At 34.2% G+C, this 19,256-nt stretch overlaps 3 protein-coding genes across 7 annotated transcripts in view; 2 read left to right on the top strand and 1 right to left on the bottom strand.

Annotated features, from left to right (window-relative positions):
* Nucleotides 1-1,467: 1,467 nt before the first annotated feature.
* LOC130641610 (uncharacterized) lies at nt 1,468-5,059 on the bottom strand. The gene is made up of 2 exons (XM_057448484.1): nt 4,231-5,059; nt 1,468-4,159 (listed from the first exon to the last, which is right to left on the bottom strand). The coding sequence occupies exons 1-2, from the start codon at nt 4,500-4,502 to the stop codon at nt 3,019-3,021; spliced, it is 1,413 nt and encodes a 470-aa protein (XP_057304467.1). The 5' UTR covers nt 4,503-5,059; the 3' UTR covers nt 1,468-3,018.
* On the top strand, nt 1,604-2,247 carry LOC130641611 (uncharacterized). The gene is made up of 2 exons (XM_057448485.1): nt 1,604-1,736; nt 1,880-2,247. The coding sequence occupies exons 1-2, from the start codon at nt 1,697-1,699 to the stop codon at nt 2,245-2,247; spliced, it is 408 nt and encodes a 135-aa protein (XP_057304468.1). The 5' UTR covers nt 1,604-1,696.
* A 22-nt stretch (nt 5,060-5,081) lies between the features above and the next one.
* LOC130641608 (liprin-beta-1-like) overlaps nt 5,082-19,256 on the top strand; it is a 110,301-nt gene continuing 96,126 nt past the window's right edge. For all 5 annotated transcript variants that reach the window (XM_057448480.1, XM_057448479.1, XM_057448478.1 and 2 more), the window contains exon 1: nt 5,082-5,683. In XM_057448480.1, coding sequence (XP_057304463.1) covers nt 5,369-5,683 — 315 coding nt within the window. In that variant the 5' untranslated portion in view covers nt 5,082-5,368. The remainder of the gene's footprint in view (nt 5,684-19,256) is intronic.

Genomic DNA, 19,256 nt, shown 5'->3' with positions numbered 1-19,256 from the left:
ATTCTTTCCCGAACATGTGTTTAAGGTCCTCAATTCTTTGGTATTCATCTTCAATGGTGACTCGTTGAACCTCATTGTGGAGAGTTAGTGCTCCTGAAAATTGATCCCTGACCCTGTTATAATAGTAACTAACGGTATCCCGAACGCTCCTTAGTTGCTTAGCGAGAGTTTCACGAGTTGGCGCTACTGGTGCTGATACTGTATCATATAGTTTACTGATTGCATTTTTGAACCAACTCATTGCTTTATTATATACAGATTTTCTTTTCAACCAGAAAATTTTGTTTGGTCAAGGATTGAATAATTGGGGAATTTCCCTTACTCATATTATGTATGATTTAGTGTATGACGTCATATGTTGTTTATATCATTTAATATTATTATGTGTTTGGTTATTGGCATTTATATTCTGTATTATTATGATGTCACGTATGCGTTGATGACGTCGTATGATTTCGTTTTTTACTTGTTTTTTGGGATGAGGTTGTGGTGGAAATGGTGAAAGCAGGTTTTTGTGATTAAAAAGTGTAGGAGGAATAAAACTGCTTATATTCACTCCCTACTACTACTCAGATTTCCCTGATTCAATTTGCGCATGATGACGTCACAGTCTGTCATACTCCGTTGAAGGTTTTGCGCATGCGCGGATGTTTGTCGGATGATGTCAGGTTATTTCGGATTTAGCGGATTTTCCGAATTTAGTTGGCGCCTGCGCAGATGGGGGTCAGTTGGAGAGATATTTTAGAGAAGTCAGGTGTCCAAGGAGTGTTTTTTAGTGATATATTTATACTGTTAACAGTTTGATTGAGGTGTGCCAGAACGAATAAATTGTAATTTTTATTTGGGTAAATTTCCTAAACCTGGGTCCCCGAATCCGTTTTGGAATAGACGGGTGATGTCATCAAAAAACCTTCAAACCCTAATATCTCTGCAACCGTTTGTCAAAAGTTCATGATCCTATGCATTTTCTTGATCAGCGTTTCAAGATCTATACGATGAAGGCAACATGTATACAAATTTCTAATTTTTTTAGATTTTGAGGGGTCATTGCTGACGTCAGGAAACAATAATAATAACAATAAATATTTTTTTGTCCTTACCAATATATAAAATAGTTTTGAACAAGCTACGAAATAGATGATTTACTTACTTACTTTGTCAGCTTTGATTCAAAAGGACTGGCCTGTGTGTCCAAAAAAGGTGGAGCAGCTAGCTAGGTATAGTAAAGCAAAATATCATTCTTTCTGTGATCTATTTATTAATATCAAAATACTTGAGTCATCTATTTTATAATCAGAAAGATAAAACGGTTGACTGAGGATGATCCAACATTACATTAACAATTAAGTCCATGCTCTGAAAAAAGACTCATAGACGTATTTCAATGTTTACGTTTTACGGCACTTTTGCGCATGCGCAAACTTGCGAAAAAATTGACAGACAAAACATTGAGGGCGCCCAGTGTCATTTGTTAGAGATCATTGAAGAGAAGAGACGTTTTTGTACTGTTTGGATATATTTATTTTTTAAATACTTTAAAAAACTGTTATTTTCATAACAATGCCTGATAGTTGTTGCGTACCTAATTGTACAAATCGTCGGAAGACGATTTTACAAAATTCCTAACAAGAAGCATCCTGTGTTGAGGGAGAGATGGCTGACTGCAATTGGCCGAATTGAATGGTCAGAAGAGTTAATGAAGAATGCCAAAGTGTGTCATTTACATTTTTTGTCTGGTAAGTGACTTTGTTCACTCATTTTTAAAAGTTATTTTGTAAAGTAGTGTGAGCCACATTGTGTTTTGTGTCCCCTCACCCACATGAACTTTTTCTCTGGAATTTTTAAAATTTTATAGATTTTTTATTGTTTGCTTTTTTAGGAAAAAAGTCCAAAGATTCTTCTCATCCAGACTGGGTACCCTCAGTATTCGAACGTTGTGGAAAACGAGTGAGTGAGAAAAGAAAGCTTGAAAAGCAACATAGACATTCTCGACTCACAAAACGAAGGAAATTAACATCTGAACTAGTAGCTGAAAGTGAATCTGACAATGATTTTAAACTCCCAGAAGATCAAGGTCCTTCCATGTCAGAATTATGTCAGAAAGTACAAGAACTTGAGGAGAAAGTTAAATGCTTAGAAAAGGATTTAAAAAATGAGGTGGATGAAAAACAGAACATTTCAAACAAATACACTGGATTGAATAGCGAATATGCAAATAGATTAAATGAAATTCATGGACTTAGATAGATAGATAAAACACTTTCATTGAATAAATTTTGTTATAAGTCATTGAAACAATCTCCTGAAATGTTTTATTTTTATACTGGCTTAAACAAAGGAAGATTTAATTGGGTGGTCAATATTGTAAAACATAAAATTAAGCCAGCAACAAAATTGTTGACACAAAAAGATCATGTCCTTATAGTCCTCATGAAATTAAAACTTGGACTTCTTAATAGGGACATTGCATATAGATTTAAAGTTCGACCACCTGTGATTTCTCGTATTTATCGACAGTTGTTACCACTACTAGCAAAGTCATTATTGTTTACACTGATATGGCCTGAAAAACAAGCTTTAAGAAAAAATTTGCCAAAATGTTTTAGATGTTATAAAAGCTGTTGCTGTATAATTGACTGCACAGAAATTTTTATTCAGCGACCATTAAACTTGAATGCCAGGGCACAGACTTGGTCCAATTACAAAAATACCAATACAATAAAATATTTGATAGCTTGTTCTCCATCCGGTTCTGTCAGTTTTTTATCTTAAGGATGGGGTGGAAGAGTATCAGATAAAGAAATAACGATCAAAAGTGGCTTTCTAGACTTAGTAGAGTATGGTGTTATGGTTTTGGCAGATAGAGGTTTTCTTATTGAACAAGAATTAGCCACAAGGGGAGCACTTTTGAAGATACCTGAATTTACTAGGGGAAAAGACTAAATGTCTGCTGCAGATGTTGATCGATCGAGGCAAATTGCAAATGTTTGAATACATATTGAGAGAGTGATTGGACGATTAAGAAAATTCTAAAAGCTTCAGTAATAGTGATTGGCAAAACTTATCATTTCTTTCAACTCTTAGCAAAAATGTATCCTCTGCACGTTTGCCTTGTGAAAAAACGAAAAAGTCACAATATTTTGTATCAGTTACAAGCATTTGATGTTGCACTTGGAAGTAGTAGGCGTGATTTTGTTTAAATTCTCCAGTTGAATTAATTGGACAGAGCTTATTCTGTCTCCAATTTTTAAGGCTTTTTTTGAATTTATAAGGACATTTGATTTCTACCAAGCCTAAACTGTGGCAGTCACATTGAACTATGCCATCAGGGCTGGCACCAAGATATGGAAAATCTGTATTAATGTGTAAACCAGTTGTTTTGACTTGAAAGTTAGTGTGTATTTGCTCCAATTTCTTTGTATAAACATCCCGAGCTCTTGTTTCCATTCTCTTTCCGTATCTTGTAGCAACAACATCGACTTGATCCTTGTATTGCATGACTGTGTCCACTAATGTTTTTGTCCGTTCTAAATCACATGTGAAGGCAGATTTTGAAACTGATGCTGTTATACGCCCAGCCCTGTGCAACATCCATTTGTTACTGATACTTTGAAGTGCTGTTACTTTTTTCAAATTATCATATTGATTTTGAAAACACGACTTTGTATATTTTTCATAGTTTTTAACTGCAATATTTTTTACCTCTGCATCAGTTTTATTAATTGCTGTTGGCTCATAAATAAATGTAAGAGGTTCAGGAAGACTGTTTTGTTCATTTTTGTTTGCACTATCTGTGTCACTGTTTAGGTTTTGATCATCGTCAAGCCATAAACTGATGCTTTTAAAGATAACTGCATCTGGAGCAATCTGCCTTAATTCATCAAGATGTTCTTGATCCTTTCCAGTAATAAATTTTATTGGATCGGGTGATACAAAACCTTTTATTGTGTCTCCAAAAGGATCATCAACTTTTGGAAGTGTCTCTGTCTTTTTTGGTCTTCTAAAGTCAATTTTACTTAAGGGTGCAGGATGAGCTCTTTTTCTTGCCTTTTTCCAAGAGCATAAAACACTAGTACATGCTGTTTTGTTAAGCTCTAATGTAGCACATGCCACTAATTTAAATAATAATGCAGCAACATGACTGCAAGCCGAACCAAGTCTAAAAAAATATTGCCATTATTTATAATATTCGTTTGATCACTATAATAAAAATACGATAAATAAACTTACCCTGCAACACAAGTACAATTTGCCGAATGTATCCAACCGGTTTTATGCATTATAATCCAAGTGTCATATAATTTTTGCGTTTTCCCCTGCCTTTGACTTGGTAACACAGACGATTTTATATAACAGAAATCTACTTCTTTTAAGTGGTGACAATACACTTCTTGTACGTGCCCTGATAGAAAAGTTGTAAGCTTCCAAGGATTTGTGTGCTTTAAGCGACTCGTGTGTGAACTTGCTAGGAGTGTGAACCAAATACACATACAGATCAACATAAGTTATATCTGGAAGTAGTAAAACGTCATCGCTCCAATCGCTAGTCTGCAGCCAGTAAGGATCTGCAAGCATAGTCCCATCTGCGAGTGTAAGTTTTCCTGTATAGTGGGATTTATCTGCATTTGAAAGATTTTGAAAATAGTCAGCATTTTTCGACATGTTGAAATATAAATAAACGCACGTGCCTTCTAAATGTTTGTTTTTATCAGGAAAGAGGAAGTGCTTCACACAATGGGTACATTTTTGGCTACGTTTATATGTTGGTTTATTTAAACTGTTATGTCTTATCGGAAACGTACGTAGTCTGTGGCTCGGCTTAACTTTGTTGTATATAGTCACCCAAAGCTTAAAAAATATGATTGACAGCTGTTCTCGCTTTCATGAACATGATATTCAAATACTAACAGAAGGGATGTATAATAAACGAGTAAATACCCCACGGGCAAGGACTTTTTTGTTGAGCAAGCAGACATTATAGGATGGCAACAGGGGCTTCGATCGATAAGCGAAACGACTTTCCTTTTTCAGTTTTTTGAGTAATTATAGTAATATTTTATGCTATTTTCGCATGTTGTTTACCATTTCTGCTGCCATCTTTTGCCTGTCGAAATGCGCAGAAGTCTGGGAGCCACTCATATCGCGTCATAGTGAAATACGTCTATACTCTTACTATCAAGCTACCATTATGGACTCTTCTATCTACCATTATGAATTATTTAATTCCGTACAAATAACCAAACAAATGTAACTCTAAAAACCATCAGCAGAAACCCAAGGGGGTGCCGAATAATTCAGGGGTGCCGAATATTTCACTACAAATGTGGATTTAACCTTTTTTCCACTTTTACCAGGAACACTATCAAAAATGTCGGCAGTTGGAAGTGATGCTGCTTTTATGTTAGAAAGGGCTCTGGAGGAAATGGATGATATTTTCAAAGATAATGGGGAACCTACAACTTTCGTTCAAAGTACCCCAGAAACTAAAAAGAGGAAAGGCAAAACTTTATTAGAAGTTAAAAAGTTACTTGATGACATCGAGTTTACTTTGTCTAGCCAAGTTTTAGATGTACAAGAAGAAGAGTTAAATATAGAGGAGAAAAGGTTATTAACAGAGCACTTTAAATCACTTAGTTTTTTATCCTCCTTATTTCAAGAATGTACTAAACCATACAATGCAAACGTAAGTATTTTATATATTAGCTATATATATATATATTTCATACACATGTTCTTGTCCCGGCATTTTGATGTCAGTTTATATTTTTTTCTTTTGTTTAATAATTTGTTTGAAGTTTCTTTAAGTATAATTAATATCAAGAGTGTCTTGGCTGAGCCTAGCTGGACTGATAGCCTTGACACAAGTCTTCAGCTGTCTGAGGTTAAAATAATTAACTCCTATAGCTATATACGGAGGTGTGGCACCCGAGGGCCAAAATATGCTGATATCAGCAGCAAATATCTGAAAATCATAAGGCAGAACCACATTTTTTTTCAAAATTGCCCAGAGTTTCTCGACGTTGTCTGTCATTTTGGCTAGCACTGAAACTTGTGACTGAGACGTGGTTGGAAGCTCAGGGATTGTGGCTTGAAACTAAAGACATGCAAAGAAATGCCATGAGTAGTGCAAGGGAAAGAAGAGGAATTCTTAAGTAATTTTTTTCATTGGATTTATAAGAATTTGAGGTACCCCACAATGAGAAGTAAAGAACAGAACCCTTTCTGATGTCTGATGATGAGGGATTGTCACATCTGGATAATATTTATTTTGTGATTTTAAGCTACCTAGCCAGTACTATGCCAGCACTCCAGGGCACATTTGTTATTAAATAATTAAGTGATAAAGTACAAGAGCTAAATATATTACTTTAATGTAGCTAATTGCACGAAAGATTTTTCAAGACATTCTGTCATTTTAAATAAAAATAGCTAGGTAGTTATTTGGACCTCCCATAACAGTGAACATTCAAGACTTGAGTATATAGCTAGTTAGGTATGCAAGACATTGCATGTTGGTAAACATGTTTCCAGGACAAACTGAAACCTATATTTCATAAATAAATTTCTGCATATATAAATAATTTTGTAGATTTTCAGTTTTCTTTTATGAAATAACAAAATTTGGGAAAGTATAGCCAGAAGTAATATTCGCTTGAAGTGGGAAGATCTAAAGTCTTCAGGTTAATGGAGCGCTTATAGCATTAAGGGTATAATATCTTTTTCATAAACCAACATTCACAGGACTTATGATAAAGATAAAGCCTATTGTTACTTCTGCAAAGCAAATACAGTTGTTTAGCATTTTTCATTTTGCATAAAAAGTTCCTGTGGATATTCAAAAATTAATTGTGAGCTGCACCAGACTGGGCGTTTAGTGCAAAGTAAACGTATTACCAAGGTGACCAAATAAGATGGTCAAAATGTGCAACTGCTGTATGTGGACGCAACGGACCAATACATTTTCAACTTGAACTTTCCGTTCATGAGTTAATACGTGAGGTAATTGCCAAGCGCTCTCCTCCTACTTTTTACCCTACATATCTAAAAATTTAATATAGATAACTTCAGGGGAGAAGCGCTGTCAAGGAGAAAGAAATGGCTACCGCAAAGACAGGAAGAGACAAGTTTCTGATGTTTAGCTAGCTGTTTGCATTTGGATTAATTCTAGTTGGAAATTTCATTTATGGTGGCTTTTTCAGATTATTATAAACCAGGCCATTTCTTGAATAAAACTATGCCAGAGCTACAAAAAGCACCCGTTAAAAAAATTACGAGTGCTATGGTGTGTGAAAAATCGCACTCGTAAGCAAAATTTACAAGTGCGATGTGAAAATCTGCAAGTGTGATTGTGTAACTTTTCTTTTGTTTACCACAACGTTATATGTTATTTAAAGCTGTATAGAAATGAGGTTTAAGTCTTGCAAGAAATATATGATTAAAAGAAATACAAAAGGAAAATTTTAAGTTGTGCACTCTCATTGTGTATGAATAAAACAATTCTTTTTTAATATTTATTTTTGAAGGGCATAAAGATGAATATTCACGTCATACTCTTCTTGTGTACGAACAATTATATTTGTGGGCCACCAAGAAGGTGTTTTCTTCAGCCACCTGGTGGTGAAAATATAAAAATACATTTCAATTATTGCACAACATATTTTTTTCTGCTATTCAAAAAAATGTTGTGAAATTGCTTTAACTTTTTATTGCTTGCTAATGTTATGAGATCTCTCTGAAACACAATGCTGGAGATCATTTTTCTTTTGTGTTGAATGTAATACTAATCTATTTATATCTTTGCAATCACATTGAGCACATTGAAATGATTTGCTTTTGGTAATAGAGCAATATAGCAGATATCATTTTTAGGTTTAATTAACATGTATTTCACAACCTAGTGCCCAGGACTTAATTATTAATTCCTGTTGAAAATATTGATAAATGTTAAAATAAATAGATAAATAGTATAGATGATAATTTTCTTTTTTTATGTTCGCTACCTTCAAGCAACAGGTGGCCACAGAGAATATCAAAGATAAATATAAAATACAATTAATTAGACACACGCAACTATCTCCTTTTTATTGCCGCCATTCATTTTATCATGCACACTGTGATTGCTGAGATATAAATAGATAACAAAATTCTATAAACATTAGAAAAGATTGTTCCTTACATCGCTGTTACAGACAACCTGTGATAAATATTATGTTGTTTATTTTTATGCTAAAAAAATACATAAAAAAAACAAATTTTTACTTTAGGTTTGATAGCCCTTTTCATCATTCTATAATATTTTAGAAAAATTTACGAGTGCGATAAAAAGCACTTGTAAATTTTTTTACCAGTGTGCGGTCGAGTGCGCGTGCGATCGCACTCGTCTCAAGGAATGGCCTGATAAACATAGTATTGTTCATTATAAAAAGTAGAGCTAGTAGCTATCTATGATTAATGATGGGGGTAGCTTTTTACTTTTAGGGTAGCTACCCACCCTAGCTACAAGATATATATTTTATGTCAATGTTGTGTCTCTTGAACCTGTGTTAAGGTATATACAACAACTTAAATGTTAGGTGCCTGATCATGTAGCTAGCTATAACCTAGCATTTGTTTTGCAGAACTTTAAAGTGAATATCATCAAACTGGCTGTGCTCAGTTTTAATAAACAATATTCAACTCAAGTGTAACTAATTCTTAAACAATAATGCCTCCCTTTCTTCATATTGTCTGGCACACTAAAGCTCTAAAGGCATGGGCAGAGAAGTCTAGCTATGTATTTTGAACCAAACACAAAAAGTATTTTAAATATACCGTCGCCAATGTATGGTGCCAATGTGCATAAACTTCGAACCCAAGTACAAATATGAATACTCTGTAAACAAACCATTTCAGATCTGCATTTTAGTAAGATTTGTTGTAGAATCAACCAAACTATCATGTCATATACAGGGATGTTCTTTTGCAGATTGTAAAATGGTTCGTTTATGCATTTGCCAGTAGCATAGCCCGGGCTTTATGCATCTTTTCAAGTTTTTTGAATTTCGATCATTATTGCATTGAACATTCTTTAAATATTACCACATCTGACGTGCGAGTTGCACTATACGACTAGTTTATCGAAATTGGCCTAACAAACATTTACAAATCAAAAATACAGTTTTTTGCTATTTCCTGACACCTAAACCAAAGTCACTGCTCAAAAACTACCAATGATTACCCACACAATAAATAAACACAATAAAGTCAGCTCTCTTTCTATAAATATCAAAGGTCAGCTCTCTTTCTATAAATATCAAAGGTCAGCTCTCTTTCTATAAATATCAAAGGCTTTTCTGCAAAGTATATAACTCCTGCAACTCACTGTTATCAAAAACTTTAACCTTCAAAAACTGATAAACATCATCTATATAACTTAAGTAAATTTTAACTCAGAATAAATCTTAGACATTGATGCACAATCGCAAAGGCTGCACTTTGTTTCATTTAGTCTAAACTTCATACCACATTTTAAACAAGAATTTTCATTGGTCTCAAGAATGTACTTTGTTGATCTTTTTCTGTATTTTTTTGCATTATAACCATTTTCTCTCAAATAAATTAGTTCAATGTACTCATGCCTAAAGATTCTTGGCCAACGACATTGGTATGTGGTGTTTTTGCTGTACTTTTGAATTTTTTGATGCTTTTGTTCTCGACCTTCCATGGTGTTTACTCCAAGGCCGAGAGAATACAATTCATATGTTTTGGCTGCATAAAATGGCACACAGTTGCACAAGGTCCATAAACTTGGACTAATGGAAGTTTCATACAAGCATGAAGTTTTGAAAAGCTTACGACATGCTTCCTTTAGCTCCTCGACACAATCTTTATCAAATGTCTCAATCCTAATAGACAGAGATACTGCTTTTCTTAGGTACACAGATTCCAAATGTATGCGTAATAATTTTAACCTAAGTTTGTCGTTTGTTATGTTTCGTAAAACAAGTAATACAATTTAGGAAAATGTCCTAAATACAAAAGACTTTCCTTTCCTCAAAATCTGAAGGTGAATTCTTTATCATCATGTTTTGAACTCTCATTGAACCACATCCGAATCTTTTTCGATAAAAGGTTACAGTTCATGTTGGAGCGGATAAACGCAACAAATTTAAAAAACAGGCTTTCCTCTGGGATATCTTTAAAGGCTTTATACTTTCCTAACTTTGATTCTGCTACAGAGATTTTGAATATTTTCATGAAGACAGCTTTGACAACATTGTTCTTAATATGAAGTGGTTCTGGTTTAGCACAATCTACGTACTTACCAAGGAGAGGTATCTCTTCTTGTTTACTATTCAAAGTTTTTGCAATGTATCCAGTAATGTGTTTTCTTGTTGTACTTTTTGCTAATGACTTTGCAGCTAATTCGGTTTTCTTTAGATTAACAGCTTTTGCATCACTCAACCGCTTGGAATAACTAAAAGGTTTCCAGTGATTATCAGTATGATTCCCATATGTATACTTGAAATTTGTCGCGTTTTCTTGATTGACATTGCCAAAAGAACAAAAATAATATGCTGCATTACTTAGCTCGCCACATAGAAAAGCAAGCATTTTCATATCATTTAGTAGCAACACAAAATTCAACTTTATGTATTTGGTCTTTAACAGGCAGTTCAAATACTTTGCTCTCGAGAAATTGCAAATCAGTCAACAGTTTTGAAATAAATTTACGAACAATCAAGAAGGTTTCATCGACATCAGCTCGAAATATCATAAAGGACTCTGAGCTACTTGCAATTTTTTTTCCTACATTTACAAAAGAAACGAGAAACGACATACCACATATTGGTGTTGCATCTCCTCCTAGGGCGGATGCAAAAACAAATGACTCAGGGTCCTTTTTTGGTAATGCAGCAAATGACAGTAGCTTATCAGACCTTTGACAATTCACAAATAAATAGAATTTTGCAAGTCTCAAAGTGTATTCATCACATGATCGATAACACCCCTGCCCAACATCCTCGATGTCAAGTTCTTCTGTCAGTGATGGACTGATATCATGCAGTGTACCAATATCAATATTATTGATTGTTGTTGCTAAAAGACCATATGCAATGTAGATTTCCTATTTGCCTTCTGAACTGATTGATATTTGACTTTTCCCTCACATTGTGCGAATAGAAAACATTTAAGGAGCGCCGGATGTTTTCCTGAGAAGAAGAATATTCCTTGGACCATTCCCCAACTGACTTTTTTAATTTTTGACTTTCCACTAAGTACTATGTCTATTACTTTTTTTGTTGGAAATTTTCGAGTCATGGTCTCATAAATTCCAAACAAAATAAAATCATCAGTATCATTCTTCGCCCCATGAATTGCTGCACAAGCCGCAATTGTTTCTTTTGATCGGGTAACTTTGGCTCGTTTTGGGATTGAGGATGATGATGGATTCAATAAACGTTTTTGGGAAGTTTTTTCAGTAAGACTAATTGTAAACTGTCTATTTTGAGATACTTGTTGGCTTTTTACCTGTGGTTTTACCTCTAGTCTTTTCTTCTGAAGCTTCAATTGTTTCTCATTAATTTTCTTTTTAATCTCAATAAGTTCAATCTCAGCACATTTAAGTTTTTTCTGTGATTCCTCGCGTGCTGTTTTAGTTTCTAATAAGTTCAAGTCCAGCTTACTTAGAATCTTTCTATCACTATGCAGTTTTGAAACTAACTTGTTTCTTTTTTGTTTTGCCTTTGTGCTATTCTTGGGTGGCATCATAAACAAAAGATAATAAATAATAACGACAATCAAAAGCTACATTCAATCCCGTATCAGTTCAAAACTTTAAAATGGAGATCAATGTTCAATGTATGCTTCTTACAATTAAACTTCATTACCACCGGTCATTCATTGCTAGCCACAATTTCCCCTTTAGATCCTTTAGTTCAAATCTCGAACTTTCCACTAGTCACTTTATTCAGGTGAAATTTTAATGCACCAAAATGGCTAAATCTGATTTTGACTGAATGTGTTTTCCCAGACTTATCTTTTACAGTCGAAAACTCAACGCCATACTGAATTTTGTAGTCTCTCACAGCACGAAATGAATGAATATTTTCAACCACTGATATTTGCCACAGGTTTCGGTATTTTTGCTTTGTCGTTATTCGTCTGTTGATTGTCTTCAATGTATCACCAAAATGCCATTCTAGCAGTTCGGCTACAAATATTTCCTTTTTTTTAGCGATTCATACGAGTCGAAATCCATTTTGATCAACTGGCATTATTTTTATGTACTTGTTATATACATATCAATTCTAAAAATATAAAAAAATAAATCATATATAGCTTACAAACAAATACCCCCAAAAACAGTTATCCGTAAGAACATATGAGCCTGAAATCCATTTCAAAAAAAGAATAATGTGCCTCAGGGCCATCCATAAGGTACGTGCGCTCAAAATATGCAAAATTCAGAAATTTTTAAAGCGTTGAAGTCGGAGAAAGCTCACCGTTTCCCTCGTTTGTTTACATTTCTTTACTGCCATTTCTGCGTGCGCATGTAAAAATGATTACGTCATTGATTCTATGCGCACGCACTATAGTTTATCAGAACTGTGAGAGGTGTAATTCAACGACGTCATTATATCCACATCATAATTCTTCTTAACACCCCTCTTAAAATATGGATGCTTCTAATCTGGGACAGCGAAAAGTCACTTTGAGTGAGTGGCAAACTTTAAAAATACCTTGGAAAAGACGTAGCTAGTTAGCTAGCTAGCTTTATACCTACATTATTTATTTTTTCCAAGCATACGTACACTTTGTCAATGACCCCACACCCTGTACGCACTTGTACGTTTTTGGCGAAAAAGGAGAAATTACGAATTTTGGAGCCCAAGATAATCCACCAAAAAAATAATTTTGGTCTTAATCTTATATTAAGATGTCTAAAACAATCACTGTTCAGAGGTTAAAAAGTTTTTTCTCCATTTCCATCCTATAAAGACCTTCCTATACCCATTTTGTTGACTGCACTTCAAATATAACAAAATAGGTAAGGTCAAATAAATGCAGCTAGGACATAAACCATGAACAACCAACACACATGTGACCACTCGTTGGAATGCTAAGGCTTCGCTGTTTCTAATCATCTTGAATCTAAAGAAAGCTAACGTCTAAAATGCTGACCAGGAGCCCCTCAAAATTGTTAAAATTGGACGTTTGGAGCTAGCCGACAGCTACAGAAAATAGGGTCATTTGCTGACCGCGCATCTCAGCTGCATAATTGCACATTTCTTGCACGGCTTATTCCCGCCGTGTACAGATGCAGGTGGACAAAAAAATAACTTTCTAACCACTTTGTATTTATACGGCATAGAATTTAGAGTATGTATTTAGCACTGTGCTTTAGAAGCACATTCCCACTTTCTCTGAGCTGGATAAAGTATTTGGTCCTAAACACATTTTATCTGTTTGAATTATTTTTAATCCTGAGAATCACTTAGAATGTTTTCTGTACACATGGGTTGTCAAAATTGATATGCTGTCAAAAAAAGTTTATCGGCGTCTCCAAAAATGGCCAAAATTAAGAACTCAGAACTATGATAGTAGTAAAAAAATTTTTGGGTTCATTTCATCAAACTGGTATAAAACATGTAATACTAAGTTTCAAGTCATTATTTAAATTTTTACTGAAGTAATAGGACTTTTACTTAGTATAGTTTTAGCATAGTTTTTCATACCGCTGACACCAAAATGACTGCAGGGATTAATCAGTTTGAAATTATTTTATAATATTTTAATAACATACTTTTTCTCTTGATGTGTTTTTATTTTCCTGCAAAAGTTGTTGCATAGCTTATGTATTAACATTAGGATAAGAACTAAAAAGTTACTGCTTTTAAACCATAAAAATACCTAATGAATGACAAAATCGCAAAAGTTTATCTTCAAATTTTTAAGTTTTGTTAATGTAAAAGTAATCCACATGAAAAAAGTTTCTGATGCCTTTTATGAAGAAATCTTCCATATTAGCCATATGGGGTAACTTGATGAACAATGCATTTTCTTGCAGGTGTTCTCAAATATGTGTAGTATAATCTTAAAAAATGTGATGTAATTTTCCTATTTAAGTTTTGACTTTTAACCCAGCTAAAAAGCTCAGCCTTGTCCTTTCATGCTAAGTCTAACTAGCTATAGCGAAAAAGTTTAATATTCAAACTTGACCTATATTACTGAGTATTAAGTAATAAATGCTAGTTTAATCCTAAATGTAACTATAGTAGCTAAACTACCTGTAAGAACAACATCGAGGGTGTTCTCTTTTGTAAACAAACCCATTCGTATTTTTGTAATAAGTACCAAGTTTTATATGTTCATTTCTTGCGCTTATGAGTGTAACCAAAGTGCCCTGTACGTAAGTCCTAAAAATTTATGTCATTGGCTCACTTTTTACGAATGACACCACGTAAAGAAGGAAACCATGCTTTGCTATTTCCCATAACCTATACCGAGATTTGGTTGTGATATATATCAGAATTAATTGTCTTTAAGTTATTTCACATGCATTTATATGTTTGAATATATTCTGAGGACGCGCAGACTTTGTCGTTGACTGTTTTTATCCCGCCCGCTTACATGTAACAGATGGATGGATATTTTTGAACATTTGACATATTTTGTTAATTTATTTAGATACAAGTAGAAATTTAAATTCTGTTGTGTTCACTTATAAAAAGGACAGCAGATAAACATACATCACACAAACTTCATTATTGGACTTTCCAACCAGCTCTGTTATATCTATTAAATACATAATAGGAGCAACTTTGCTGCATTCTATTTATGCCTATTTTGTTTTGTCTTAACAAGCTAGTAAGCTTCTTCATCGCAGGACGAAAGAACCCAACGGAACTAAATTCAATAGGTTAAAGTACGACGCTGAAGTTCTTATCAATCACTGTATGCATTTGTACTTTCTGCTTTTATATTTATGTGACTACACCAAATTGGTCTCGAAACAAATCGTCAACTTGATAATATGATAGGTGTTCTCCTTCGCTAAGACAATGTCTAGTCTAACAGATCAGTCTTTTTCAGGAATATTTGAGTAGGTGCGCGATGATTCGCACGTGTAAATCAAGTAATGCGTGCGATGTAAAACGCACATGCAAAGAATGTTACGCATGCGTTACAGGCTCCGAGGTTATTTTTGTTGCCCATTCATTTTGCGGTAGAAAAGTGGGGGACGTTTTAAATCGTGAACCCCAAACATGATGATCGAGTAGACACTGGTATAGCGACTCTCTCAATCTTAACTTCCTTTTCTACACCTCCGAAATAGTATGCATGACTATACTGTCATTTTTATAAATTATTATTAAAAAAATATCATTATCCATGTGGCTTAAATAAAACTTTAAAATTCATTCGGAATTCAGAAGGTTCAGCTACACCTAACAAAATCTTTACAGAAAAAAAATTATACCGCATGTGGGTTTCGTTATTACAGGCATAAAGAAAAAATCCATTAAATTTGGACCTGCTATGGTTTCCAATTGTTTTGTCAAAAAAGGAAATTATCTACAATTAAATCCATGATAAAATGTCTATTCCGCCTGTAAGTGCAGTTTTGCAGACTTGCTTCATCCGTGCTCTGTGGGCGTTCACCTCCGCATTAGTTAAGAACCGCATGGCTGCATTTCTTGGTAAGACCTGGTTACCAACGGCGAAGGGGCCAGGCAAAAGAGATTTATCCTACGTAGTTCTCTTAACTAAGTCAGGAGTCGGTGAATCAGCTAGGATGGTCAGGTTGGCTATGAATAGGCTTGCTCGTGGATTAAAAGGACCAGGACTATTCAATAATTTCTGAGATGTAAAAGTGTCCGATCAATACGGACGAGTCTCCAAAAATTATTTTGAGGGCTGCCATCTTACGCTACAAAATGGATTTTATAGGTTGATTTTGAGAACTCAATATTTATTTTTTAGGTGTGCGATCGCCTTAGATATTTTTTTTTCAATTGCTGCTTTTCGTTCTTAAACTTTTAAAATGTGATCTAACAAAGCTTTTTATCGCCGTTCTTTGTTCTTAAATTTTTAAAATGCTATCTAAACAAGCATTTCTATTACCGCTTTTCGTTCTTAAACTTTTAAAATGCGATCTGAAAAAACTTTTCTATCGCCGTTTTTCATTCTTAAATTGTTAAAATGCAATCTAAAAAAGAAAGATTATCCCAAGCTGTATATCCTAGATTGTTATGCATAAGTTAAAAAAATATAACACAAAGGAAGTATAATTATATTTAAACATCCGCGATCATTGTTGAATACACTCTTATTTTTAAAATAGTTCTATTATAAGAAAATGTTAATGACCTCGATAGCTTCGAGAATGATATTGAGACAGGTGCATCGCGAAGCCCTCTCGATACAATTTGAAAGTAAAAAATGTCTATCGTGGATTGAGAATACCTTTGCGATACGCGAAGCGCGATGTTAAACTGTATGGTCGGTGAAGTTATTGTCACATTAGATACTTATATATAAAATTTTTCATTATACTTGTGTAAACTTTGCTCATGACAGAATTGGCAGAAGTTCTGTGGGTTAGTATCCTTGCCTTTCTTATAAGCCAGTACAGTTACCCTGTTTTTCCAGGTTGCAGGTAATATTTTTTTTTCCAGCAGTGCACGATTATCTTGGTCAACATAGTTCTAACGATTGGACCCCTCTTCAAAATTTTATGCTTATGTGGTTGTTTGGGCAAGGAGACGCACTGGACTTCATATGTTGTTCAAAATAAAACCTCTCCAATTTCTGTCTTGTGTATGTGTAATCTTCAGAAGTGGAGGTGATCTCTATCGGCGAAAGTAAAAACTTGGACCGAGCGGGATTTGAACCAGCGACCATGGGGTTAGCGCCCCACTGCTCTGCCAACTGAGCTATCGATCCGATAGTGAGACGAGTTTGCAATTGCCTTTTCTCTCTGTGTGTATGTATATGTATATATTATTCAGAAGTGGAGGTGATCTCTATCGACAAAAGTGTAAACTTGGACCGAGCAGGATTTGAACCAGCTACATTTAATAAATGATTGGTGACGTTTGGTATAAAACTATTTAATCACTCTCCTCTTTTATAATTTTTCAGTATTACGTTTTTACTCTCCTTCTTACTTGTTTTAGCAATTGTATAGCACTTATAGCATTTTATTGAGTCTAATGTTACTTCATTTTAAAACATTTTAACAGATTTTTAACAAATCTTGTATGGATATCATTTTCTGGTGAAGTCTGTTGTAGGCGAACAAAAATTTAAGATTTATTTTATTAAAATAAACATTTTTACTCGTTGCCTCTGCAGTTGTTCAAAATATATATCGGCTAACAAAGCTTCATCAGTTGTAAAAGTTTTATTCCTGTGGGTATAAATAGCTTTGAGGAGTAGCATTTGTTTGTTGTGTTATGTTGTGTTATTATTTATTTTTATCAAGTGTAGTGACATTTTCTTCAACTTTCATTTTTTTTATCTTTATTCTTTTCCACTGTTATTTTATTGCTAACGATAGGACAGACAAACTACTCTTTTCTTTATATTTGCAGAATGCTTTGGTCCCTTTAATTAGGCTCTCAAAGAACTTGTGCACTCTAACGTTTTCTTCCGCTTATCTTTTATAGTGTAACTGTTGTAGCGGCATCTTCTTAAACAAATGTTGCACTATTAGCCTCCTCACATATATGCACTTTTACACTATAACAGGAAGTTGTTTGAGAATGGTCCGTGGGTGATTAGACTCCACATTAACATACGTCTTACTATTTGGTTTGTGGTATAGAAAATATTTTCTGGAATTCAAATCAAGTGAAACCTCCAGGAAGTTAGTTAGTATAGATTGTTATTGATAAAAAAGCTAAATCCGTGCTGTATCAACGCATTATTTAGAAGCAATCAACAAAAAGGTATTAAAAGCAACCAATGGCGTAACACATCTTCTGTCATTGACTGGTTTATTAATATTGAAAATAGGCTGAAATGTTGACTTATCAAGTTTGCTATAGCCAAATTTTACCCGTCTATATCAGAAAAGCTGTTAAACAAAGCAATTCAATTTGCACAATCAGTAACGAAATGGAATTATCGAAACTGATATGGAGACTGAAAGATATGTTCAAACCATATCAACTGCCATGGAATATCGCTGCAAGAGCATTTCCATACAAATGCGGAACACTGAGATGTGATCTTGTCCTGTTCCGCCTGTCAGAGAAAACCCTTATAATTAGATCTGAACACAAGAGACTCTTGAATAAACGAACTGAGCTTTTATCAAAATGCTGACATAGAAACAAGTTTATAATGGAAAATATTAAAAAGTTAACATATTTCTATTTCCTGCGGTAAAAAACTAGATGTTTTTAACAATTTTCTAAAGTTTTGTTTTAATTGTAACCTGATGATTGTACAAGATACATGAAACTTAAAGCTCATAACTTGGGATCTGCGTGTCGGTTTGCAATCAAATTTTGTGAGTAAAAATACAGGGCTTATACAAGCTTACCGACAAAATTTGATTGCTAACCAAGTTGCAGATCCCGAGTTATTGAGTTGTCAGCAAAAAAATAAGTGGTCTGGGACGAGCAAGCGAGTGTCATTTTGGCAAAAAAATTTATGCTGATCAATTAACCTTTATAATATCTATGCATTGATAAAGTTTGAATGCACACCCCTTAACAGGTCTAGAATTACTGATGATAGAAAATGTCCAAATTTGCTATTACTGAAATATGACATCATAATTCATGCAGCATAATTAAATCTGAAATTCTTTAAATGTGAATATCTTGAGAACGAAAAGAGCTTTTTAAAAAATTTAAAAAGACTTGTTAGCTAACTTTTTAAGCTCTATAATATAAGTCCAACATCAATTTTATACCTCGGGTTCCCTTTAAAGTTGTTAAGAAGTAATATTCCTTCATCATCATCATCATCATCATTCTCGGCTTAACGTCCGTTTTCCATGCTAGCATGGGTTGGACGGGGTATATTAATGACCCTCTTCCAATCTGATCTAGACTGTGTTAGATCTAAACTCAACTTCCTCTCTATCAAGTCTGTCCTTATAACCTCCTGCCAAGTCTTTCTCGGTCTACCTCTGGGCTTTGCCCCAGGAACTATCAAGTCTCTACACTTTCTTACCCAATTATCCTCCTCCATTCTTTCCAAGTGCCCCAGCCAATTCAATCTTCTTATCTGGACAACATCTTTAATTCTACAGAGAC

This window comes from Hydractinia symbiolongicarpus, chromosome 4 (assembly GCF_029227915.1).
Source record: "Hydractinia symbiolongicarpus strain clone_291-10 chromosome 4, HSymV2.1, whole genome shotgun sequence".
Taxonomy (NCBI): domain Eukaryota; kingdom Metazoa; phylum Cnidaria; class Hydrozoa; order Anthoathecata; family Hydractiniidae; genus Hydractinia; species Hydractinia symbiolongicarpus.
This window is presented reverse-complemented; position numbering and strand designations above follow the sequence as displayed.

Coding starts and splice junctions, on each gene's coding strand:
- LOC130641611 (XM_057448485.1), top strand. CDS start 1,697: ATGAAGAATGCCAAAGTGTGTCATTTACATTTTTTGTCTG. Junction 1,737..1,879: donor TCATTTACATTTTTTGTCTG/GTAAGTGACTTT, acceptor TTGCTTTTTTAG/GAAAAAAGTCCAAAGATTCT.
- LOC130641610 (XM_057448484.1), bottom strand. CDS start 4,502: ATGTTGATCTGTATGTGTATTTGGTTCACACTCCTAGCAAGTTCACAC. Junction 4,160..4,230: donor AATTGTACTTGTGTTGCAGG/GTAAGTTTATTT, acceptor ATATTTTTTTAG/ACTTGGTTCGGCTTGCAGTC.